Below are 25,189 nucleotides of genomic sequence, written 5' to 3'. Positions count from 1 at the left end.
TATCAACATGAGTCTTTATCAACATGAGTCTCCATCATGAGTCTTTATCAACATGAGTCTTTATCAACATGAGTCTCCATCATGAGTCTTTATCAACATGAGTCTCCATCAACATGAGTCTCCATCAACATGAGTCTTTATCAAGATGAGTCTTTATCAACATGAGTCTTTATCAACATGAGTCTCCATCAACATGAGTCTCCATCAACATGAGTCTCCATCAACATGAGTCTTTATCAACATGAGTCTCCATGAGTCTTTATCAACATGAGTCTTTATCAACATGAGTCTCCATCATGAGTTTTTATCATCATGAGTTTTTATCATCATGAGTCTTTATCAACATGAGTCTTCAACATCAAGTCTCCTGCAACATGACAATGAATAACTCAGTGTGGATTCATGAAAATACCCCCCAGCAAAATACACTGTTGTTTTAGGGAACTACTGAGCATTAAAAACATCTAACTGTATATTTGTGAAGTGCTTCAGTGGGAACTGTTGTGGTCTTGCCAGAGCTGTAGGAAGGTCTATGTGTTTGTACAACCTCCTGCTCTCCATCCACTTCCAGGATGTTTTTTGTTCAGCTGTGCTGTCACTGTGAGCAGCTGCAGACCTCCTGACTTCCTCACAGGGATCAGGATGGGTTCATCTCCAGCTCCACTAACACTCTCCTCCTGTGAGCCCGTGCACACAACAAATTTCCAAAACAGTTATACTGCATGTTCTGCAGACAGTTATTACCTCAACATAGACATAGAAAGTGGTTTACAAAGGCTGAAAAACCACAATGAACTGCAGTGAGGAGTTACCAGATAAGTCCCAAAAGAGAAGTGAAATGAATCAGAGAGCAAAAATAATTGTGTCCAATCAGCAAAAACAGGAATCTTTTCACCAGAGTTTAAGGTGAATTTCTGCTTTTGAAGCTTCCTCTCAGATCCAGTGACAGTATTTAATATTTTTCCGGTAAAGCTGCTGGTATTTGTCAGTGAACCTCAAAACACAGCTTTTGAAAGCAGAACTTAAACAACAACAACAACAAAAAAAAAAAACACCAAATAAAAGGTCACTGACCTTATTTATTTACATCTGTTACTTACAATCTGCTGTTGATGCCGAGTTGGTTTTAACAAATCAGAATTTAAAGAGTATTTTCTCACTGGTAGAGGCAGGATGAGCACTAATCAAACTGAAGACTAATAAATGTGGTGTCCTCATCCTAATGTGTGTGAATCCAGAACCTGGTTCAGCTTATGGGTCTGAGCCGTAGACCTCCATTGTTGTCCAGACACTATTAAAAACCCAGCAGGGAGCCACACCGCTGACCTGGCTCACATGGTTCTTCCTCACCAACAAGGGGAGGCCCGTCTGTTTCCAAAAACCAGCTCCAGACTCTGAGAACGGCTCCTCACTGGTTACAGGCTCTGGTTCTACTGGAGCTTCTCTCTGCTCACAGCGACTTCTGGAGCTGGTTTTTGGAAAAAGACGGGCATCAGTGTAGCAACATGGCTCCCTGGTTTTCAGCAATAACAGACTTTTTAAAAACTTAAGTACATTTGTGAGTGTTTTTAAAGATTGACTGAAAGCCACACACTTAGAGAAAACAAAAATCACTTAGCACATGGTATTTTTATGAGATTTGTTGACAATAAGACAAAGAACAAGATGCAAAAACAACTACAGGATGCAGAGGGACATGATCAATACTCAAAATAATTACAGCCAGTAAATAAAAATAAAACAAGATTTGAAAACTGCTCATGTTCACATTCTACGTTAAATTCAATATTTCCATATTATTTATTTCATTTGTCTTCTTGTGAATATCATCAGTCAATAAAAAAACTCGCTGCTTCATCATGAAACTGATGAGGCTGGTAACTGAAGCCTTCTCACGTTAAATCCGTATAATGTAGGAGTCTGAGTGGGTCATGTATCGGACCCAGCGCTGCGACGGGCCCGGCTGGACCGGAGACAGGCGCAGGAAGCGGATCTGCAGTCCCGTGGCAGTGAACTTGGGCAGCTCAAAGCTCAGACAGACTGGACCGACCTCCAACATGGAGGCGGAGCTGAGACCTGGGACCTCCAGCTGCAAACACCAGGAGGGGGGGGATCATTAGAAAGCAATGATTCTGCTTTCATAAACACTGCCTGATACAACACCATGTTATTTTCCTATGAAGACATCTTGTCTGCAGTTTCCCATGGTAACAAAACATTTTAACTCGTGATTTATGAAAACATTCCTCCAAGATGATGAAAGAAATATGAGGTCTGTTTCTAATTAAAAGTCTGAGGATTCCTCCTCACCACCAGCTCACCAAGCAGATGATCAGAACATGGAGATGTGTGACAAGTTCTGATCTCAGACTGGCTTCAGGATCGGAGCGCTCATGTTTACACATTTCCCATGAATGCAGCTGATGTGCACCTGTGTGAGCGTGCTCACCTTGAACAGTGCGGAGAGCTGCGTTCCTCCAGGGAATCGTGGGATTTGCCAGACGACGGCTCTGCTCTGCGGCTTCAGCTCAGCGCTCTGATCCGGACTGCTGAGCTCCTGTGACAGACTGAACCCAAACAAACAAGAGCTGTTTCAGTTATGTCCCCATGCACCCTGAAACACTAAAGTGCCCCCTCAGCCATGTTAGAAACCACAGCTGCAGCCTGAGGAGTTCAGAGGTCAGCAGGGTCGGTCGTCCCTGCAGTGGTCACTGAACAGGTATTACAGCACTGCTGAGACTTTCAGTCAGGACTCTGGGGTTTTGTTGTACAGCTCTGCGCTATTACATCTTCATCCTGCAGCCTGACACCGGGCCCAGACCTGCAGCGGAGTCCTAAAAATCTGGGTTTAGAGCAGGAGACCGGCAGCAGAGCCCTGACCTCTGGGATCACATGATGAGAGAGAGATACTTAAGACAACCTGATGAAAACCTACCTGGACTAACTGCACTTTACTTTACTTTACTGCACTTTGGATGAAGCTCAGTGAGACAGTGGACAGTCTGACACCTCCTCATTGTTTCACACTGAGCTGGTGCAGTGATGCAGAGACAGACACGTATGTGCATGTGCATGTATGTCTCTCACACAGCAGCGTTAAACCTGTAAATAACCTCTTCAACCCATCAATCCCGCTGCGTCACCTTAGTCCACATTATGTGGCTGGTTTGTGTGAAGTCGATGTTTTTGTTTTCAGAGCTGCAGCTTTCAGTGAAATAAATAAAATACCTTCCTTCCAAACTGACAGAAAAAGCTGGACCTCCACCCAGTGACTTCAATTTCCATGACTTTACTTAACAAATGAAAAGTGGTTCCCCAGGCTGAGCATGACGCTTCCTGCTTTGTTAATGTTGTTTCCTATTTAAAAACACACAGACACTTGTTAATATTTGATTTGCTCACACAGAAGAGGAACCCGCCCCATGTTTGGACTGAACCTGCTGACACTCAGACATGGAAAACAGTATTACAACCATATTCAAATAAAAACTCAAGACAAGCCCAGACTCTGGCTGAGGTCATGTCAGGCTGCAGTTTTTTTTTTTACATACATGCTGATTTCCATAACAAACATAGTTTTAGGAGCAGCTACATTTGAATGGGAGCGTCTCACCTCACTGAGCCTTTGGGAACAGGGACGGTGGCACAGACGTTGATGGCAGTGCTGGAAAAAAGCAATGAGGTCACCACCACCATCACCATCATCATCATCATCATCATCACGTGTCCTCCCTCATTTATTAATCCTCCATATGTTTAACTGCATCACCTCAGGAGTGATAAACTACATTTTACCAGTATCTGTACTTTCCATTTTGTTTCTGAACAGGAACTAAAGTTATCAGATAAATGTAGAGCAGGAAAAAGTCCAAGGTTTGACTCTGACATGTAGTGAAGTCCAAGGATGAAGTAGTACTACATGGAAATACATCAGACATGAAAACAACATTTCGTGTTCATCTCCTCCTGGACTCACATTGTTGTGTTATTGTTGTTGTCTGACCTCACCTGACTAAAAACTCACCTCTTTGGTGTCAGATCACAGCGAAGCTTCATGTACATCAGCAGCCTGCAGAGGAAACATCAGCACGTTCACTGACTGTGCTAAGGTCAAACTATAATAACACTAAACACTTTCACACTTCAGAGGCACAAACATCAGCTCACACTGAGTAAAAGTCCTACATTCAAAGTAAAAGTAGATAAACATTAGCAGTAAAATGTCTGAGCAAAGGCGACCTGTAATAGGTTCTGTTGGACACGCTGGTGCAAACACAAAGCACCAGAAGCCAAATTCACGGTGTGTGATTTGAGGAAATATAAATACAGCTGAGTGCAAGTGTGTTTAGGCAGTACTGCCTTCAACTGACACCGTGCAGGAGAAGACAGGAAAGAGTTCAAATAAAATGCCTGAAAAGTTCCTGGCTGGATTCTAACAGGACGGGCTGCAGCTTCACCGGGTCAAGACTTTTTCAAAAATGTAATACCACACAGATCGGATGGTTCACAGTCACCTCTACACTGATTCTTCAGGTCGTCTCGGCTGTATGAACCATAAAAGCTGGATAAGCACAACAGCATTGGATGAACCAATAAAAAAAAAAAAAAAAAAAAAAAAAAGACAATTCATGTATTTTTCTACATATTTTGACTAAAACATGAACATTTCAGTCCATTTCTGCTAAAATCAAAAGATGAGACTTTAAGCAGCATCAGGCTGGATGGATCTGAGGCCTTTACCTTCCTCCGCCGTCTCTCTCGATGGTGGGGAAGAGCCGGAAAGGAGGAGCTGAAGGCAGATCATCGCTGAGCTGGTACTGCATCATGGTTTGCTGCAACAGGAAGGACACGAAGAAGGAGCAGAAACTAAAGCTTTAAGACTCTTGTACTCTCCAGCTCAGGATCAGCATTTGATGACAGACTAAGCAGCAGCACAAGTGAGTTTCACAGTGAAGTCGAGCATCAAACCACTGAGCAGAGTTTACAGCCGGAACAGAAGCAGAGAAACGGCGGTGAGTGGGCGACTCACCTCTCCCTGGCTCGGGCACAGTCGGAGGATCCGGTGGCTGTCGAACTCGTCCAGTCGGACCGCCTGGTGGAAGCTGCACTCGTTGACGCGAACAGCGGCGCCGTAACCTGAAGACACATTGCTGCAGGTCAGAGACTGATTCCTGCGCCTGGCACTCAACTAAGCCTGGTCCTGAAGAGACCAGTGAGACACAGGTCAAACCAATTCAAGATAAATCTGTAGGAACTTTGTAGTTTTGTCACAACGGTAATAACACATCGTGCATTACCCACAAAGTTTTCCCGGTAATGAATAAATAAACAGACCAGTACCAAAATAAAGACAGATTTATCTGTCAAAGCAACTGTCAACTCTGAAGAACAGCAGCAGGAAATTAAATGCTGGAGGAAATGAAGTCCATCTGTTTTTAATAGAGCTGACAGGACAGAGACGTTTAATGTTTGGACTCAAGTCACAGCAGTAAACAGCTGATCACTCAGGCTCTTGTGACTCCGATTCAACTGGTTTTTATACATTTGGATAAAAATTAGATCACAAGTTTAAAGGTCACAGTGTGTGTGTGTTCCTGAGTCCAGATCCCATCCAGAGACTGACAGCACCAATGAATGTCCTCAGCCTAATGTGTGTGAAAACTGGCAGCACCAATGAATGTGTGTGAATCCAGAACCTGGTTCAGCTTATGGGTCTGAGCCGTAGACCTCCATTGTTGTCCACAAACTATTAAAACCCAGCAGGGAGCCATACCGCTGACCTGGCTCACATGGTTCTTCCTCACCAACAATGGGAGGCCTGTCTGTTTCCAAAAACCAGCTCCAGAACCTGAGAACAGCCGTCACTGCTTACAGGCTCCGGTTCTACTGCTCCACCTGCTCACAGCAACTTATCTGTACCATCATCTGATGAATTCACCACTGGTTCCTCTTTCTTTTCAGGAAAAATGTGAATCTAAATGTGAAAGAGAAGCATGATGAGTGTGTTTGTGTGATTTCACCTCGGAGCTGTGACTTGCCGATGCTGAGCTCCTCGTTCAGACCGATCCTCATCTCTGGTGCAGACACAGCATGTTGGAGAGAAGTGAGTGTCAGTGCTGTGAATGGAAACAGCCACTACACAAACATTTACAGCTAATAAACCACTGAACATGTAGCTTCATAAAAACAGCATATCCCCAAACACTGTACGTAAATATGTGTGTGTTCTGGTACAGTGACATTTACAGTGGCTGGAGTGTAGATGTGTGTATCTATGGAAGGCATTGATTATTGATAGGTTTTACCTGAGCAGCTCGGCATGTAGCACTTGACTCTGATCTCTCCCTCGACGTCCGCCTTCATCAGAACTCCCTGCAGCACAGCACAGACTGTTTCACTGTCAGCACCAGCAGGAAATATCACAACTTCACCTGACAATGTCTGAACTGAACCTCGATGCCACATGACAAAAACTGAGTCCTAATTATTAAATACTGTGAAGGAGCTTTGGATTATTTATTTAATCGGCTGCCGCTTTCATGCTGATGTGACTCACGTTGGAGCCGATAACCACAGACATCCTCTCGATCACGTCCACAAATATCTCGCTCTTCCCTCCCTGGGAAAACACACACACAGACAGAAGCTTTGTCTCTGCAGCTGGGACCAGACTATTGCCTGGAACGGGTCGTTTTCAAGTTTCAGCTCAGGCTCATCATCAATAATCAAACAGAACAACATGCAGATGAAACATACTCATGAGAACCAAAAGAAAAAATAATAAATCTGAAATATTCAAACGTCCAAAGACCAGTGGACATGAGACGGACTCACCTGAGATTCAAACACTGGATTTAGGTTTTCTCCAGTCACTAAGTGGATTAATGTATTTTAACAAAGACAGAGAAGCCTCCAAATATTTTAGACATACTATCAAAATTACTAATGTGTCAAAGTTTGGTTTAAGTCCTGTTTACTCTTCCTTCTGTTCTGGCTACAGAACCAACATTATTATGTCTGTAAACTACAACACATTCTACACTTTAACAACCAATTATCCTTCTGTAAAAGAGAGTGTCAGAGTGTCGCGGTGCTCAGGGGTTGCTCACCTGCTCCCTGCTGGACTGGATGGGTCTGGTGGCTGCAGAGCTCGGGGCCACTTTACTTTGCTGTGTCTCAGCTCCAAACTGCAGCAAACACACATACGAGTCATAGTTTCACTGACACATGAGGGAGAGAGTGTAATAGACTGGGATTCTGCCTGTCCAGCCAGTTACAGCAGTGACCTCTGACCTCCAGGCTGAAGGAGTCAGGTGTTGTGGGTGTTAACATACCAAGCCGACGTTGCTGAGGTCAAACAGGCTAAAGGGTCTGGAGGAAACGGCTTCAGTCTGGATGAAGTTCTTCAGGATGTCGGAGGACGTCGTCTGGATGTAACCGTAGTCCTGACGCACAGACACAGTCAGTTATGTGTCAGTCACTTAGTTGCAACTTTCAGCTGTTAAACACAGACTTGTCAAACTCTGCTGCAGCTGATAAAACTTTGACTGAACAAAGATGGTCCCCACTGCCTGGTCCCTGAAGGTACCCAGATCCAGGCCGTGGTGTCTCTCGGCTATACTACCCTCCCATGACTCTCTGCTACCTACAGCCCTGCTGCTGTTATTCCAGCTTCTCTAGTGCTGCTGACAACACACGAGTTCAGGAGGCAGAGAAACTCACCACGACTTCGTCCAGCAGCTCGTAGATCAGAGCAAAGTTCATCTGAACTGACTTCTCTGACAGGCTGCCACAGTAGTCTTTAACCAGGGCTGTTAACCTGAGAATACACAGACACTGATGGAGTTCAACGTGTGCCCTAGAACCTTCTCATTGCTCATTAAATCCATCGTTTCAATACAAATCCTATCATATCTTTACTCTGAGAGCTCCCTGATGGGCCACACCTGTTCAGGAACTCGATGACGGTGAAGGGCGAAGCGTCTGCCGTGGTCGTGGCCACCCAGTACAGTCCTCCCTGCCTGATGTGGACGAAGTGAAGATCTCTGTGGGTCTGAAGAACAAAATACATCCCAACACTGAAGTATCGTCCTGCTGAGGACGGGATAGTTGACGACACCTGAGCTCCTCAAAGGCCCGTTTTAAGAAAATAAAAGGTAATGTCACAGGTCAAACGGTCAGAGGTGAACTGGACCCTGTAGGTGCTTGCTTTGTTTACACAACATCCTAATACACACACACACACACACACACACACACACACACACACACAATGTCAATAAAAAACAACAGTGTTACCATGACAACCGGAGGCTGGTCTCCAGTCAGCGCCGTGACCTTCTCATAGAAAATACCAACAACGTCACTTCCTGCTTCTCCACGGACTGACAGCGAGGTTAAGAACAAACAAATGTCTTGTTCTGTCCAAGTGACAGACATGAGATCCAACATCAATCAAAGCAGCAGATTTTTACACTGAAGAACCTGGAATAGGTCGATCTATGTCTGATTTAAAAATGACAAACAATTAATTATCAAACAGTTGACAGTTTGCATTTGGTCATTTTCAGCTGCAGGACCAGGATACAGTCTTTGTAGATGAGATGGTCCCCCTTTGAGGACAAGATGAAGACCTGAGAGATCATCCTGCTGAAAGACAGATTCAAAGACACGAGAGAGGAACCACAACCGATAGAGACAGATAATAAACTTCATTAATCCCCAAAGGGAACTTCAACAGGATGTTGGCAAACATACAGCTCCAAGCTGACACCAACCAATTTCATCATTAGCAAGATATTTTATTATTATTATTAATTTATGGCAGCTTAATGTTATTAAATCCATCCTGCGGAGAAATAAAAGCAAACCAGTAGCTCCCCCTTCTGGTAATAGTTGCTAAATTTAGTCTTGTGCTAATCTCACGAAACTCCACTGAATGTTCTGTTGATTTTAGATGTGCTTTCACATAAACATATACTGATTGTATCGATTATTTGAGTATTGGCCAATACCTTCATGTCACACAAGTGAATTTGGCAAATAAGAAATGCATTACCCACTTTGTCCATTATTCACCTGTACGTTTCTTTTAGTGGAGGGGATGGGAGTGAGGGCTACTTGAACCCAACTTGACTCTAGATTAAAACTATTTATTCTGAGTAAAGTCTGGGTCATTGTGAGCCGAACCTATCAGAATTTCTAGACGAGCCAGAAAAACGTCCTTAAATCTCATTAACAAACACGTGGAGTTGGAAACAAATGAAATTAAGTTAAATTGACTGAAATTTGAAGTGAGATCAGTTTACAACTCTGAGCATGCGAAAATGACCCATTTACACTTTGTGACTTACCCGCAGGTTTGTTGTGGTGAAACAGGAGGAAAGTAGTGAAATGTTCCTGTTGTTTTATTTTATTACAACCTCATTAACTCTCATTTTAAAGCTGTTTGCCAACATTAACGCTTGCCTGCTAACTTAACCGGCGGGCTAGCACCGCTAGCTTAGCAGCATATTTACATAAGTATTGAATTAAAAGCTATCCGTGATAAACCGGTAAACAAACAAATGGATAAACAGTTAAATGAAGTGTTAGGAGATCACCTGAAATGCAATTTAAATAAATGTTTTCAGGTGAGTGTCCGACTCTAAGCTAACAGACCAGTGTTTACAAACCGGGTCCGCAGACTCACAGCGCCACCTGCTGTAGCGGCTAAATCTAGTCAATAAAATAATTACCCAGGCTTTATGATAATTTACGGTTATTTAACTAATGTGTGCATTTAATTTGGTTCTATTTATATATATATATATATATATATAACATTTTGGACGATAATTGTTATAATAGTTATAATATAATTGTTAATAGTTATTTAGTCAAGAAAAACGTAGCTTGTAGTGACGACATCCAAACAGCAGGCGGCAGCAGAGGCGGCCATTCAGACGGAAATGCCCAGTGTCGGTGAAATGTTTCCACTGTAGTGTCGGTTCGTGTTGTGTGTCGCTGAACATGAAGTAAGTTAAACATTTACGTTCAGATTAAAGTCATCCTGTGTCTTTCTGTCAGTCGCTCGGTGTGTCGGTGCTGCCGTGAGATCGATCCTCCGGTGTTAGCCGCTAACTGGTGCTAACAGCTGCTAGCTGGTGCTAACTGCTGCTAACAGCGTCGGTGCGTTAGAAAGTCTTATAATTTAACGACTCCCCTTTAAACACTGGTGAAATACTCAAACAAAGCACGAAATGTTGTTACACGTTTATAGCAGCAGGTGAAGAACTCAACACAAAACAAGCAGTTGATGTTTCAGTGACATCAGGAATTTGATTCACGGTTTCTGCGCATCCAGGGTCTGTTTTGGTCCATGTGGGTCTGTTTTCTTTTAGTTATTGACTTGGTTGATTTGCCGAGTTGGTCCCAAACCTGAGCTCAAAGCCTTAAACATGTCCTGAGTCCTGTACACGCTCGCGCCGTGCGGGAAGCATGAAATTGTCTGTATCTTGAATGGGGCCTGGCGTGAAGGTTTCTCTGTGCATAGAAAATTAATTTTCTAACGGATTCAGATTCCTGGTAGCTCTCAGTTCGTACACGCAACGAGGTGAAATAAACAGTTTTTCTAAACATATATATAAACAACAACAATATAAAATGTGGAAAACAGTCGGTGTGTATACACAGTGTGTATTAGTTTCCCATAAGTCCCACAGTATTTGCACTCTGGGCTCTTAAAATAAACATAGAGCCTCATAAAACTGGGTTAGTTGTGTTGTGGTTCTGCTGACGAAGGTTTAGAGACCACACTTGTATAAATCTGCTCCTCCTCTTCACAGACACAGTCAAACAGGCCTGAGAGCTCAGAGCGTAACGTTAACCAGCTCCAAACATCAACTGTCTGTCCTGTCTTTCAGTCCGCTAACCAAGGTGAAGCTGATCAATGAGCTGAATGAGCGTGAGGCCGACCTCGGGGTCAACGAGTCTGTTTCCTGGCACAGCGAGTACAAAGACAGTGCCTGGATATTTGTTGGTAAGACAGACCCTGGTGTGGTCAGGGGCTAATGCTGTGGGGGATCATTTCCACCAAAACCATGTCAGCCGTGTCTGCAACGTGTGGTTGACGTGGTGTTGTGTCTCCTGCAGGGGGACTTCCATACGAGCTGACTGAGGGGGACATTATTTGCGTCTTCTCTCAGTACGTACCTGCACACTCTGCTCCTTCTGTCTGTTTCTTTAGCAGCCATTCACTTTGCTTTCCTTCCACACACCTGACAGGTATGGAGAGGTGGTCAACATCAACCTGGTGCGCGACAAGAAGACCGGCAAGTCCAAAGGTTTCTGTTTCATCTGTTACGAGGACCAGAGGAGCACCATCCTGGCTGTGGACAACTTCAACAGCATCAAGGTGACACAGCTGCTGTGAGAAACAGTCCCCCCTTCGTACCTATCAGACACACCACGTGTGTCGTCATGCTAAGCTAAGCTAACCACAGGTCAGTGCCATGTTGAGCCCGTTGTCTCTCTGGTGTCAGATTAAAGGTCGGACCATTCGTGTGGATCACGTTAAGGACTATCGTCCTCCAAAAGACTCCGAGGACATCGACGAGGTCACCAAACATCTGAGGGAGGAGGGCTGTGCTCCCAAAGCCCCTGAGTCCTCCTCCTCTTCCCCAGAGGAAGACGAGCAGTACAGCGTACCAGTGAAGAAACCCAAAAAAGGTGAGGTCACCTCCTGTTGTCTTTACCACCTGATATAAAAATCATTTTAGGGAGGAGTTTCATTTCTCGTCTCGCTGCTTTCTACCCCAGACAAGAAAGAGAAAAAGAAAAAGAAGAAAGAAAAGAAGGAGAAGAAGAAGACGGAGAAGGAAAGGGGGAACCGGGAGCACTCCTCTTCCTCACCTCCTCCCCCTCCTGCCATCAGAGTCAAAGAGGAGAAGGAGGACGGTGCATATGATAAATACAACCAGAGGGGGGCGCCAGCAGGAGGACAGCAGAATGGACAGAGAGCGAGGGAGGACGAGAGACTACAGGGGGAGGGAGGGGGGAGGAGGAGAAACCAAGAGAGTGACAGAAACAGAGAGGAAGACGAGAGAAGAGAGACTGACCAGGACAGAGACGATAGAAGAAGAGAGACAGAAAGAGACAGAGACGATAGAAGAAGAGAATTAGACAGAGACAACGATAGAAGAAGAGAGACAGAAAGAGACAGAGACAACGATAGAAGAAGAGAGACAGAGAGAGACGATAGAAGAAGAGACACAGAAAGAGACAGAGACAACGATAGAAGAAGAGAGACAGGTAGGGAGAGAGATGAAAGACCAAGAGAGACAGACAGAGATAAAGACGAAAGAAGAAGAGAAACTGACCGGGACAGAGACATTAAAAGAAAAAGAGAGATGGACAGAGACAACAGCAGAAGAAGAGAGGCAGATCGAGACAACGACAGACGAAGGTAGATGGACAGACAACAGTAGAAGAGACATGTAAACAGTGAAATCAGCTGTTTACTGGTATTGAGGACAAAAATGGCTTATTGATCCATAAATACATGAATAAAAACATAAAGTCTAAATAGACAATAAAAGTTGGTCAAAGGAAAAGAACAAATCAGATTTGTAGAAATGCAGAATATTGAAGTCCTGTTTATTTTACGTTTCCTGTTTCCAACATGTATTAAAGATCCAGTTCTGTGTTTTAGATTTTATGTCTGAATTCAGCACGTTTTGCATTTATCCTGCACATGTTTCCAGATGTTTGACTGCTCCCCACAACGCACAGTTACAGCAAAGCAACATGTAATAAAAGTCCTGTTTTCAGCTGTGGACTGTAAATGATACCAACGTTAAAACAGCCTTAGGCACAAAATGACTGAAAAATACAAACTGACCACAAACAGATGCAAAGACATGACAACCAGAATCCAAAGCAGCAGCTGCTCAGCTCAGCAGAAAGACTGGAAACAGGGAAACTGCAGCATTAATCCAGTGAAGTGTTTGCAGAGACCTGTTTATATGTTGCGTGTGGATTTATATCAAGTTCAGGTAGGACCAATAAAACCTGTTAAATATAACAGCAGGTCTCAGTAAAATAATAACTACATGTTAGATCAGTTGTAGAAAACTGTTGAATAATGAAGTTAAATTAACTCCAGGCTAATAAACATCTGCAGTTTGGAGAAAGTCACAAACAAAACTCCATGTTTCAGTTTGATTGGTTTTATTATCCCAGAGTGAAACCGACTGGCTGAACAGGCACATCCACAATAACAGAGCCAAGGAGAAGAGATGATCAACAGGACCTTTACTGTCTGCACTGATTCAACATGAGAAAGTCTGAATAAATACAACTGAAGTTATTTACAGCAGGAGAGAAACATGAAACACAAAGTGTTTACTCATTAGTTTCTCATGGGAACCAAAGTCTGAACTCAGAAAATGATTCAGAAATTATAGACCAGTCAAATAAACTAATATTCACATTCATGTTTAAAACATGAACCAACATGTAATTACAGCAGCATCTCCAGCCTGTGAGGTTAAGTGATCAGGTAGCAGAGGTTTGTGTGTAGAGCTGTCAATTACCCAGTTCTTCGTTTCATGTAGGAGAAGAGTATTTTGTCCGTTCTACCTCCTCAGAACAGTAGAACAACAGAACAAACACAGAAGTCAAGCAAACGTAACACGAACAGCTGTCAAATCAGAAGGAACACACATCTGTGTCTTTAGAAAATATACTGTCGCTAAAGCTTCATTTACAAGATTCAAAACATTTGGTACAAAGTGGAAGTGATTATCAGAGAAACGGGGCGATGTTCCCTCTGTGTTTCTACTCAGCGGACACAACGATGATCCAAACTAAAATAAGATATTTTACCCGATGAAAGGCCAACCCCTAAAGTCCTGTCCTGCCTCCAGTACCTGCTGCTCCGCTGAGCCAACACGGAGGGAACGTCGCGGAGGTCTGAGGGATCTGAGGGATCTGCGGTTCGGTTACAGACGTGTCTGTGGTCCGAGGTATCTGCTGAAGTCGGTTTCTTCCTGGTCAGTTGCTATAAAGGTTTTGAGACAAGGAATGTTTAGAAGTCTTTTTCCCCCATAATGTGACGATCTGAGAGTCCCAGCTGTTTCTCTGGGCAGGTCTGGAGTAAATGAAAACAAACCCAACAGATGTGAGGTGGAGCACCAAGGCACCTACATGGGCCTGGACACAAATAGAAAATAAGGCGCTGGCGGCTGCACAGACTGCAGGAGCAGGGAGGATTATTACTGCTGAGATTAAAGGAAGTCCAGGATTAACTGGACCCCACAGCTCTGCCCATCCCACAGAGTCAAACACTTACCTCCAAAATGCGAACTGCCGGTCTCCCCAGCCCACGGCTCACGCGGACGTCCCGTCACATGTTTTTCAGTCTGGTTTGAAACCTGCCAGTGATTTCAGTTCATTTATCACTTTGTCGATTAAATGTTAAAAATGAGCAGTCACAAGTTTTTTAGTTTACGTTTCTGTCAACTGACTAAACGTCTGCGCTTCGACCTGGACACTAGTCCAGTAGCTTGTGTCAGGTGAGGAACCACAGATACACCTGTGGGAAAATGGAGACACTTCAGAGTAAAAGACCTTTTGACATTTTCACGTGCATCTGTTTTGATTTGATCACATTTTTACTGGATCAATTCTTCCTTTGATCACTCAGAATATTTTTCAGCTCTTTTCCTGTTCAGTCCAATCAGGTGTCGTGTACTTTCCATTTTTACAATGAAAAGTCAATCGACGGTAAAAATAATAATAAACTACCTGTAGTGATTTTTTTCTAAACCGAATGTCTTTCTAGACAAACGGCTTCAGTGCCTCACAGGTTCCTGTTGTTGGGACAAGGAATAAACTTTAACAGGCTCAGACGTCTGTCAATCAACCAGACAGGGCCCACAGTAAAAGCCTTTGACTTTTTACATTATTTTTATAAAAAAAGATGTAAAAAAAACTGAAATGTCAAAGATTTTAAAGCCGTTAGATACTTTCCACTGGTTTATGTGCATATGTGCTGTTAAACAGCTGGGGCTAAATACTGTGAACGCACCATCAGCTGACAGGAAGCCTGATGCCCTGAGAATGAGCTCAGGACACACGACATCGCAGCCTGGTCGGAGCACAGACCTAAACCTTTTTCAGCAATTCATGAAAAATGGAGGCCTGAGACTCTTTGCTGCTGTCAGAGGTTCCGTCCATTCTTCTTCTTCTCTGGCTCCATCATATAATATCAAACCTACACCGGAGCCAGTTTCCTGACCAGTTGTTCAGGCTTCCAAGCTGCTTCAGATGTTCCTTTTTCTCAAAGTGTCAAGAGAACTTCTTAAACTCCTCCCGCCGCACCAGCAACCCTGCAGGACGCCTTTAGTCACTGGAACCACATCACAGGACGTGCCGTCAACACCTCTGGGACAAACTGACCTGTGACTGCAGGAAACTGTGACGTCAAACCGCCTCCTCAGCACATGGAGATGGTGACGTTGATCCCCAGGTTGCCATTGTCCGCGAACAGATGGGCGATGGAGGTGTCGAACACCAGACAGTCGCTGTTCATGATTGCGGCCGCCACCCCGTCGTGAATAGAGCGTGGCGTGGCCTCCCAGGTGAGCCGGCGGCGGTTGCCGTTGAGCTCCAGGCGGTAGGCGAAGTTCTCGGCCTGCTTGCGGGTTCCGATGAGCAGCACGACGGCAAAGAACTGCTGGTGCCCTTCGTACTTCTCCTGCTTCTCCAGGACCAGCATGAAGTGGTGGCTAAAACACGACTGCATCATCACCCAGTCCACAGCGCCCGGGAGGTTGATGTCCGTCGCCAGGAAGACAATGTCCTCCCCCTGCAGGGACAGAAGATGACTGTGACTGATCTCTGCTGCCTCTTCCTAATAAACCCGCAAGAAACATTTGGTTTTTACATGTTACAGGGTGAGAAGTGACTTTAAAATTCAGCCGCCAAACATTAGAAAACACTGAGATTTTACAGCAGGCTGAAATCAGCCATCCTGCCTTTGGTGCTGACCTGCAGCGTGGTGATGGACTTGTGTGCGTGCATCAGGTGAGGCATGACGGCCTCCAGCGAGCCGTGCCACTTGCAGGTAGCTCCGGGACACGGACAGGTGTACGGCCTGAACTCACACACCTCCTCGTGGTCGGGCTTCTCGCTGTGGTGGAGGGACAGCAGACAGCCGGCCGACGAGTACTGCAGGGACAGGGACAGGGACAGGACTGAGCGTCTATTCGTCTATTCACCACATTACTGCTTTGTCTCTGTGGCTGCATAATAAACAGTAATGCATGTTAAACATCAAGGATCCACACATTAGCATCTCATAATATGAATATTTCATCAGGATGAGGAACAAGACACTGCAGCGTGTGTCATTAATCGTCAGACCTCAGTAACTCATCAGTCCCAATGAATAAAACCACCTGCAGAGTCTCATTTACTGCTGTGGTTCAACATCAGAAACTTATTTTAATGGATATCACTGTAATGATTTTGGCTGGACAACATGCAGACTCCACACAGAAAGACCCCAGGTCCACCAGGGTCCAGACCCACAACCTTTTACTGGCTACAACACTGTGGCCCCAGGAGATCACAACATTAATTAACTCTAATTGATATTATCAACTGTGATGGACTGGTGACCTGCTCCAGCAGATCCCTGTGACCCCGTGACCCTGTAAGTTCAGGCTGTGCAGGAGGAAACATGAAACATGGAGTGGGAGGATCGTGGAGGACGGACGTCTCTGTTTATTCACGAATATATAATTATAAGCTCTTTTTCTGGATGGGTTCATTATTTACCTGCTGTAAATAACTGACCCTGAATGTGTCAGCGGGAGGGAAAACAGCAACACAACCTGCTGTGAAGACAAGAAACCACACACAGACGCCTGAATCAAAGCTGCTATTTCTCTGATTACAGTCAGAAATGATGATGATTTCCTAAAGCCCAGGTTACTGAACTCCAGCTGCTGGTTTTACCAAGACAGAAGCAGAAAACTCAAAAATAGCAAATATTCACATTAAAAGTAATCTGTGTTTTAAAATACTTAAAATACTTTTAAAAATAAATGAAAGATTATTAGGATTATGGCTACTGATGACTATTAATATCAAACCTGTCACTTGTATAAAAAGACGACTGAAACACTGAAAACAATCTGCACTATCATCTTATTTTCCAGCGTGTTTCCGCCCTGCAGTTCGACTCAGTGTCTGATTAAAGATTCATGTGACGTGGGTCAGAACTCGGCAGCAGCTGAGCTCAAGGTTAAAGTGAGTCAAAACCTAAGTCCTGCTCCATATTCACACACTAACACCACAACTCTACAGCCGCCTGGTGGAGCTGCTGGATCACTGGCAGCAGATCATCAGCTTCTCGTCAAACACTGAGCTATTGCACATTATTGCAACATTTCTCCCTGAGCTGCTAATCCTACAGTCACACCAGAACAATGAACCTCAATGCAAATCAGAGAAACCCAAACAAAAAGTAGGCACGTGGAGATCTCCAGACACCAACAGGCTTCACGTCCTAATTCATGGTTATTTTTCTAAAAAAAAAAAAAGGGGTTGATTTCATCTTTAATGTTGCATCCTGGGACGTGTGTGTATCATCTCAGTTAAATAAAAAAAGCTACCAAACAAAATAAAAGTAAAAACCGTATTTCTGCTCAGATTCAGCAGCAAAACAAACACATTTAACCAGAAAGAAACACTAAAGGAGCCACGTTCTCCATCAGTATGAAGAACAGATGCATCAAATCCATCTAGAGCTGAAAAAGCTGCAGAACCTCAGCCGCGATCACCACGATCAATACCAATCAGGATAAAAGGCCTGGGACAGGCTGGTAAATGGGTTAGAGGTAAAAAGATTCCCCTGCATCAAGTTTCATTTCAAAATGGTTCTGGTTTGTAATTAGGAGGAAACCAGTCCCGTCAGTTTGGGTCAAAGGTGAAATGAGATTAGTGAAGAGTGTTTGAACAGAAGAAGATGGGACATTGTTCACAAAAAGACTGAGTCAGTTCAGGCTGCAGTGTTTTGTCATGTTGTTGCAGGAAGCAGCATCGGGAACAGATCTGCTTCACCGCTCTTTCAGACACACAGCAGAAAGTGAAATACAACAACAATCAGCTGATCTTTTCTCACAAATCTCATGAAACAAAAACAGGACTCAGATGTACCAGGGGTGTGCGGCTGAATGATAACAAAAGCTGTTTCTGGACCAGTAGGAGACACCAGGACAGACCCCCAATATTATGCTGGAGACACTGTCAGATCTGGCTCAGGAGGAGTTGGGGCACAGGTGAACCTGCAGCCACTGCAGAACGACTCCCCATAAGAGAAAACGGACATGACCTGAAGTGCGTCTGTCAAAATGATGTTCATCACAAAGAGGCTCAGTAAAGCCTGGACCTCAGCGTTGGTGAGTTTTCTGACCCTGCTATAACCAGCAATCAGCTGCCCACTGAGACCTGCTCACGATCGCAATGACTGAAACGTCTTTCATGGGTTAATCAATCTGAAGGTGGCGCCAGAGGAAACGAGGACATTTCATGATGATCCGAGCACAGGTTGTGGAGGCACTTCGCTCAGGACCGACCCAGAAATGTTTCGTCTGCAGGATGTGACAAAACCAAATACAAACAAACAAACATCAGGTTTTGGTGCCAAGTACAGACCTGTACCATATTCAGACCATTGTTCAACAACCAATTAATGCAGGGTGACAGAGACCAGCATGCATTGCTGCCACGGGACATGTTGACGTTTTCAGGTCCGGTATCATCCAGGACTCACCTGGCTGCCCGGCATAGGTTTGGTGCGGCCGACAGGTCGACTGGGCCTATCCCTGACCTCCGACCCCTGATGCTGCTGTCCAGAGTTAGCGGTTAGCCCTGCGGCGCTAGCTGGACCGACTCCATGGTGGCGATGCCAGCCCAGCAGGCAGCGCCACTGAGCCAGCTCCCTGAGGAGAGGCAGACAGGAGGCCGGACACAGCATCGAACACACAGCTGACACACACACACACACACACACACACACACACACACACACACAGGTTGCCATCAAAGCACATTAAAAGCACAGAAACACTGGCAGACTCCCCACAGAGCAGCAGGTCTGGACAGAGATTTTTCACAGGGTAAATTCTCATTTCAGAGTTTTAATAACGTCATTTACGAGCCTCACTGACACAGAGGCCTCTCTGAAAATTTTAATTTGACTCCTGTCATTTTTAGTTTCACCTAATGTGAATGGATCAGTCCTTGGACATGTCCCTGTTTGATTTGTCTCTTGGAAACAATAAAACTATGAGTAAGAAAGTTGAATAGGTCCTTAAACACAGACCTGGATCAGGCTGCACCCTCTGCTGCTCTGACAGAGCACCCAGCTCCAAATACGTCATGTGATCTGATGCACCAATCAGGTTTGACTAACAGATTTACTGACGGTGACAACAACAACGTTTCATGTAAACAGAAAAATTATAATTTAACTGTTGTTCTTTGGTTAAAATGGGTTCACAGGGCTAAATCTGATATCAATTCATCTGCCAATTATTCACTCGATTAATTGATTAATCACTTTGAAAACAGCTCCATGGTGTCCATGGTGACATCTTCTTTATTTGTAAAACACTGTCCAAACAGCAAGAAATCTCAGTTTAGAACCGTATTAAAGCCGAACCAGAGGAATTCTGGGATGTTAGTTTGATTGATCTGTAGACAGATTAATGGATTAACTGACTGACCACTGCAGCTGTAGATTAAAGTTAGAGCCAGTTTGTTTCCTTCATCTACAATAGCTTTCTTTCCCTCCCATAAAATCTGAAATCAACTCAGAAGTTTAGCCGTTTGTCCCTCTGTACATAACCAGGCGGTCAGGAGGGCAGAAACAGCCGGTCAGCAGCTGCTCAGACCGACTGCAGAGCCACATGGAGATCAAATAGCAGAGATTAAAACGCCACAGCAGGACAACCGACCGACCACGTCCAGCTTCTGTGAAACCAGATAGTTCCCCTCCGTCTGCACGTGGACATGAATCCTGTTTACACTCAGATTCAGGCGACTCATGGAGACAGTTTAGTCCGAGTCGTCACTTTAAGATTAAACCTGCACCGAGAATCATAGTGAAAAGGATCAACAACAAAACTGACTCTGATTAAAAGCTGGAGGACGAGGACGGCTACTGAGAGAGGAAGGGTTTGGTGTTTTTGACATGTTTATGTGTCGGCTTCCAGAGAGAAATAACTCTCCAGATACTTAAGAGTTAAAACTCAATCTAAAACACAATAAACAGTGTACTACATTTACACAAGAGACGCGTGTAAATATTATAGATCAGGTAACGTCGACTCAGCTGCATAAAATTATCTATCGACTAATAAACTCCATCATTCTGAGGATCCTGGACTGTCGTTCAGACTAAAACAAACTGACTCTGAGGAACCAGGAAGCAAAATTTAAACAAATAATCAAGACAAGAATTGGCAGATCAATCAATAAAGATGATAAGGAACCAAACAAGACAGAAGGATTTACCAATCAAACCAGATTAAATTAGTTCAGTTGACCAAAAAATCCTTTAACAAATAGTTGAGTCATCTACTGTTGTTTTCAAACCCATATTTTGTGCAGCTGATCACACGTTGACAAGCTGCATCTTTTTATTCCATGAGCGTAAAAACCAAAAAATTCAACAGCTGCAAAGTTTGGGCCCCTTCTCAGCAGCATGTGGGATCTACACGCCGATGTTCGGCCCAGGTTTCTGGAAGGGGTTCACGGTGGATGTGGGTTGCTTTGGGTCTCTGTTGTCTGACTGCAGCACAGATATTTGGAAGAACCACATCACAACAACAGAACAGAGAGGGGCCCAAACTTCTGCACATCCACAAGGTTTCCTGTTTTTCAGGTCAGGAAAGAAAACGTGTATCTAAGCATCTGTCTGCTGCTGGATTTCCTGTTTGTCAACAATAAACAAACGCGTCATCTGCAGCCGAGAGGTTCAATCATCAAACGCCTCCATCCAAATCACCCACACTTCACAGACTAAATGAGTCGCCAATAGATAATCAATAACCACAGGTTTTCACATGCTCACACACACATACCAGCTCTTGTTGGTGAATCTGAACCGATGCAGCAGTAATGCAGCTGAACCTCGCTCGCCCACTCTCTCTTCTACTGCAGCAGCAGAAGAAGAAAAAAAAAATGTTTTCTTCTTCTGTGGTGACAAAACAAAGCACCAAACACACACACACACACACACACACACACACACACACACTCTCAGCTGTGGTGTCTGTCCGAACGGTGGTGAATACCAGCAACACACACACACACCGAGGTAAAAACACTCTCTCTCTCTAGCTTTCAGTAAACGTCTCTCGACCTCTCACACTGAGGCAGAAAAACATTTGCCCTCCAACCGACTGCAGAGCGCCGTCACTGCGATACTGCAGCATGTACACACACTTTAACACACACACACACACACACAATGGGGGTGGGGAGCTGAGAGAGAGACAGAATAAAAGGGAGTATCGCTTAGCCGAGAGCAATCCTCCTCCTCCTCCTCCTCCTCCTCCGCGCTGCATCTGTCGAACCCCCCCCCATAACACACACACACACACACACACACTGATGTATAACCCACATGTGCACACACTGAAGGACATGCTGATCTCTGCTTTCATGCATCTCTTTCTTCTCCTTCCTTTTAACTCAGTGTGAGTGTGTGTGTGTGTGTGTGTGTTCATAGCATATGTTGTACCTGTGTGTGTCTGTACATGTCTTTCTACTGTTGTGAGGACAAATTTTAGTTCAGTAACATTTCTGTGAGGACAAGCTGCTGTCTGAGGGTTCAGACCTGGTCTTAAGACACAGAGCCGACCACAAAGAACCGGCAGTGACGAGGGCCGACTGAGCGTCGCCGCCATCTGGACCACAAAGTGTCACTGAACGCACCACACAGACTCCAGCCGACGGCCAACCAGCTCGTACGTTCTGCGCTTGGCGAGAGGAAATACCTCTCCACACCAGCAGGGGGCGGTAGTCTGGATTGGTCATCAAAAAAGTGGAAGACCCATACTGCACATATACAAAGTGTAAACAAACACAGTTTACTGACCATTTTCACGCCACAGACGATTTATAGCTGCTTCTAGTCCAGAACATGTCTGAGAAGAAGCCGCAGGCGAAACTGCTGTTGGCAGGACTTGGTCTTTGGTTGAGAGGGTCAGAGGGTCAGCAGGGAAAAGAGCCGCTCCAGGCCACGTCCAGAAAAAACACTAATTCAATTACACAGTGACGGGGAGTTTAGTGAGCACTCAACCCCCCCCGCACACACACACAGACACAGTGCTGGGTGAAGAAACTGAGGAGGGAGATGACGTGATGGAGAGTCCAGGCCTGGAATCAATCGTGTCCTTTATAAATATATCACAACCTCGCAGACGTAATCGCTCTTAAATATGAACCAACATCAGTGGACAAACACAAGAACTAGAAACCTTTAACTATGCCTGAGTCTACATTCCCTTATTTTATCGTTCCTCAGTCGACCCAGAGGTCCTCCGGCCGCTATGAAGGATCAGGTGCATCCCAGGTGCTAAAGTCTGTTACACATTGACACGCCCCTTTATCAGAAACCAGCTGCTGATTGGACACTGCACATTAAGGATCAGAGGACACATGTTTCCTCCTCTGTCCTTGTGTCTTTTCCATCCAAGGAGGACGGGACTAAGACACAAGAGAGTGAGAGAGTCCCCTAGTGGACCTGGGTCCCGACAAGGAGAACAGCAATAACTTCTAACAGTTCGTATCAGAAAGACCTCACTGTTCTGCCCCCAGGTTCCTGTGGTTCTGTAGTTTTATTCCAGCGTGCACGACAACGTGGACCCAGCAGAGGTCAGACCCCTTTTGTCTGCCCAGATGAGACTCTGTTGGAGAAACCGCAGAAGAAGAAGTGGCGCCATCACCTGTGCCTGTTTGTTATGACGCAGCCTTCAAAATAAAACACGTGATATTTACACCGACCGGGACCGAGTCACGTGGTCACGTGACTTTAACCTCAACCCGTCCTTATGAGCGTATATTACCGGCGGGAAACAGCCGGAAGTAAAAGCGTTGACCGGGTGCGTTTTACCTTGCAGGGGAACGGCAGGGTGGACGCCACCTTCTCCATGGCCAGGTTCCGGATGCTCGGGCTGAGCGGGCCGCGGCAGGTCGGGCAGCAGCTTAGCTTCTGGCGGCACGGGTTGCAGACCAGGTGACCCGCCTGGCACTGCAGGATGGGCGGCAGGACGTAGTCGAAGCATACTGGGCACTCGAACAGCGCCGTGAGCTCCGAGGATTGCCCGGGCAGGCCGGCCGAGGGCAGGGACGCGGCGGAGTCCGACCCGGCTCCGGAGCTCGCACCGGCGGCTGGCGCTGCGGCGGCGACGCCTCCCGAACCTCCGAGCTTCACACCGCCTGCTTTAGCGGCCCCGAGTCCCCCTCCGGCTGAGGACGGACGGCTCATGGCTTCCAGCGGCGGGCTCTTCCCTGTGAGCCCCGAGCGGACGGTAACAGCCGCCGGTAACTACCGGACCGCCCTCCGGGTCTCAACATGGCGGCTGACCGTTTGTATCGTCTGCCGCCTGCTGTGATTGGCCGCCGCTTTACTGACTGACAGGCCGCTCAGCCAATGGCAGGCTGGAGTCGTGTTATCACGTAATGCCTGGCAGCACGGTGAAAACAAGGCAAAATAAACAAACTGGATTAAAACTCTGGCACTAACTTCTAAACTAACTCCTAAACTAAACATCCAGCTGTAAATAAATTATATATAAATCAGTTAAATGAGACCAAGTTAATGTTAATTTTTATTTCATGGAGTTAAAATATCAGAAACTGAACTTACACTGCGTCAGCTGTTACATCTAATATCTGGGATTTCTCACTAGATAATAAATTAGTAGGGGCCCAAACTGCTGTACATGTGACATTTACTGTTTAGTTTTTATTTTTAATTTCATAAAATAAAACTAACAGTGTGCTGGCATTTGTTTTTATTGCCCGTTTGCTGCATAATATTGTTCTGATCATAGTTTCTGTACAATTTTGACTGAACTTTTAAACTGGTAATTCTACATTGACTACTGTAAGGGAAGGATCTGAGTACTTGTTCCTGTACTGCTGGTACTACGCCTCACCCAGTACAACAGCTCAGTTACAGCTGAATCAGGACTGAGCTCCTGTGTTTCGAAATAATGTTCATTTTACAACATGCAGCATGTCCAGGACAAAACATCATCCACACCCTGCTGCTTGACCTGAAACACTCTGACGCCCTCTAGTGGAGCTTCACTGCACATCACACCTGCACGTTCCCCAAACAAACATTTTAGTTTGTTTACAGTCGTTTACAGGTAAGAGATGTTAACATCCCTCATCAAAACTCGACAGGACAAATTATCGAACAAAGGAAAGTGAGGCTGAAACAGGATGCTCTGTGCAGTCCGAACAACATCCTCCTGGTTCTGACATATGACTGACCTGATGAACATGTTGCAGCCTTCAGACCACAAGACCTAAAGAAAACAGGAACCAGTTTTCAGGTGCAAACCAGCTTGTCTTAACCTTTTGTTGACCCAGACAGCAAAAGGTAAATTATCAGTTTAAACATGGTTTATATGTGACTCTTTCAGACCAGACTGGCTGCTGAGCAGCTACTTTTCTCACATATTAGAGTAAAAACCTGCCTCAGTTTGTTTTGCTGCCTGGTTCCACTGGACATTACATCTAAAGATGCTGCCTGAAATCTGCCAGTCTTATCTGGCACATCACTTCCAGGCAGATATTCATAAATTAACCTGCGTAAAGGTTCAAAGTTTATGTTTTCACACCCTGGAGCCTTTTCTGTGGCTTCAAAATCAGACAAACGTCTGTGAATAAAAGCTGCCAGCTGTGATCTGAGAGGCCTGTTTCTATCGAAGCACCACGGCTCCTACAGTAATAACTCAGGGAGCCTGAAACATTTGGCCTGCAGGCTGCATTCATTAAGGTTTGACCTGCTGCATGTTTCAATGTCAGCCAGATTCAGCCTTAGTCCGAGATACTTCAGCAATAAATCTGAGATGCATTATCTTTAGTGGAGCTGAAAAAATGTCGATTCAGCAGA

The 25,189-nt window shown here is 45.0% G+C and overlaps 3 protein-coding genes across 5 annotated transcripts; 1 reads left to right on the top strand and 2 right to left on the bottom strand.

Annotated features, from left to right (window-relative positions):
• Positions 1-1,614: 1,614 nt before the first annotated feature.
• On the bottom strand, positions 1,615-9,690 carry ap4m1 (adaptor related protein complex 4 subunit mu 1). 2 transcript variants are annotated; one of them, XM_026329197.1, is made up of 16 exons: positions 9,354-9,690; positions 8,588-8,649; positions 8,299-8,384; positions 7,947-8,053; positions 7,723-7,819; positions 7,335-7,445; positions 7,110-7,187; positions 6,557-6,619; positions 6,306-6,372; positions 6,021-6,074; positions 5,030-5,136; positions 4,741-4,832; positions 4,025-4,069; positions 3,614-3,664; positions 2,450-2,567; positions 1,615-2,089 (listed from the first exon to the last, which is right to left on the bottom strand). In XM_026329197.1, exons 2-16 carry the CDS (start codon positions 8,643-8,645, stop codon positions 1,898-1,900), a joined length of 1,326 nt encoding a protein of 441 aa, XP_026184982.1. In that variant the 5' UTR covers positions 8,646-8,649; positions 9,354-9,690; the 3' UTR covers positions 1,615-1,897. The 2 variants fall into 2 exon arrangements, with proteins under 2 accessions (XP_026184982.1, XP_026184983.1); XM_026329198.1 differs by having other exon boundaries at positions 1,898-2,089; positions 8,588-8,646.
• Positions 9,691-9,930: 240 nt separating this feature from the next.
• rbmx2 (RNA binding motif protein X-linked 2) lies at positions 9,931-12,690 on the top strand. The gene is made up of 6 exons (XM_026328643.1): positions 9,931-10,016; positions 10,905-11,020; positions 11,134-11,185; positions 11,266-11,395; positions 11,523-11,709; positions 11,800-12,690. Exons 1-6 carry the CDS (start codon positions 10,012-10,014, stop codon positions 12,447-12,449), a joined length of 1,140 nt encoding a protein of 379 aa, XP_026184428.1. The 5' UTR covers positions 9,931-10,011; the 3' UTR covers positions 12,450-12,690.
• A 502-nt stretch (positions 12,691-13,192) lies between these two features.
• Positions 13,193-23,666, bottom strand: siah2l (seven in absentia homolog 2 (Drosophila)-like). Of its 2 annotated transcripts, XM_026328645.2 has the most exons (4): positions 21,138-21,201; positions 18,824-19,038; positions 16,033-16,212; positions 13,193-15,850 (listed from the first exon to the last, which is right to left on the bottom strand). In XM_026328645.2, exons 2-4 carry the CDS (start codon positions 19,025-19,027, stop codon positions 15,479-15,481), a joined length of 756 nt encoding a protein of 251 aa, XP_026184430.1. In that variant the 5' UTR covers positions 19,028-19,038; positions 21,138-21,201; the 3' UTR covers positions 13,193-15,478. The 2 variants fall into 2 exon arrangements, with proteins under 2 accessions (XP_026184430.1, XP_026184429.1); XM_026328644.2 differs by lacking the exons at positions 18,824-19,038; positions 21,138-21,201 and adding an exon at positions 23,174-23,666.
• Between the last annotated feature and the right edge of the window lie 1,523 nt (positions 23,667-25,189).

This window comes from Mastacembelus armatus, chromosome 14 (assembly GCF_900324485.2).
Source record: "Mastacembelus armatus chromosome 14, fMasArm1.2, whole genome shotgun sequence".
Lineage (NCBI taxonomy): Eukaryota > Metazoa > Chordata > Actinopteri > Synbranchiformes > Mastacembelidae > Mastacembelus > Mastacembelus armatus.
This window is presented reverse-complemented; position numbering and strand designations above follow the sequence as displayed.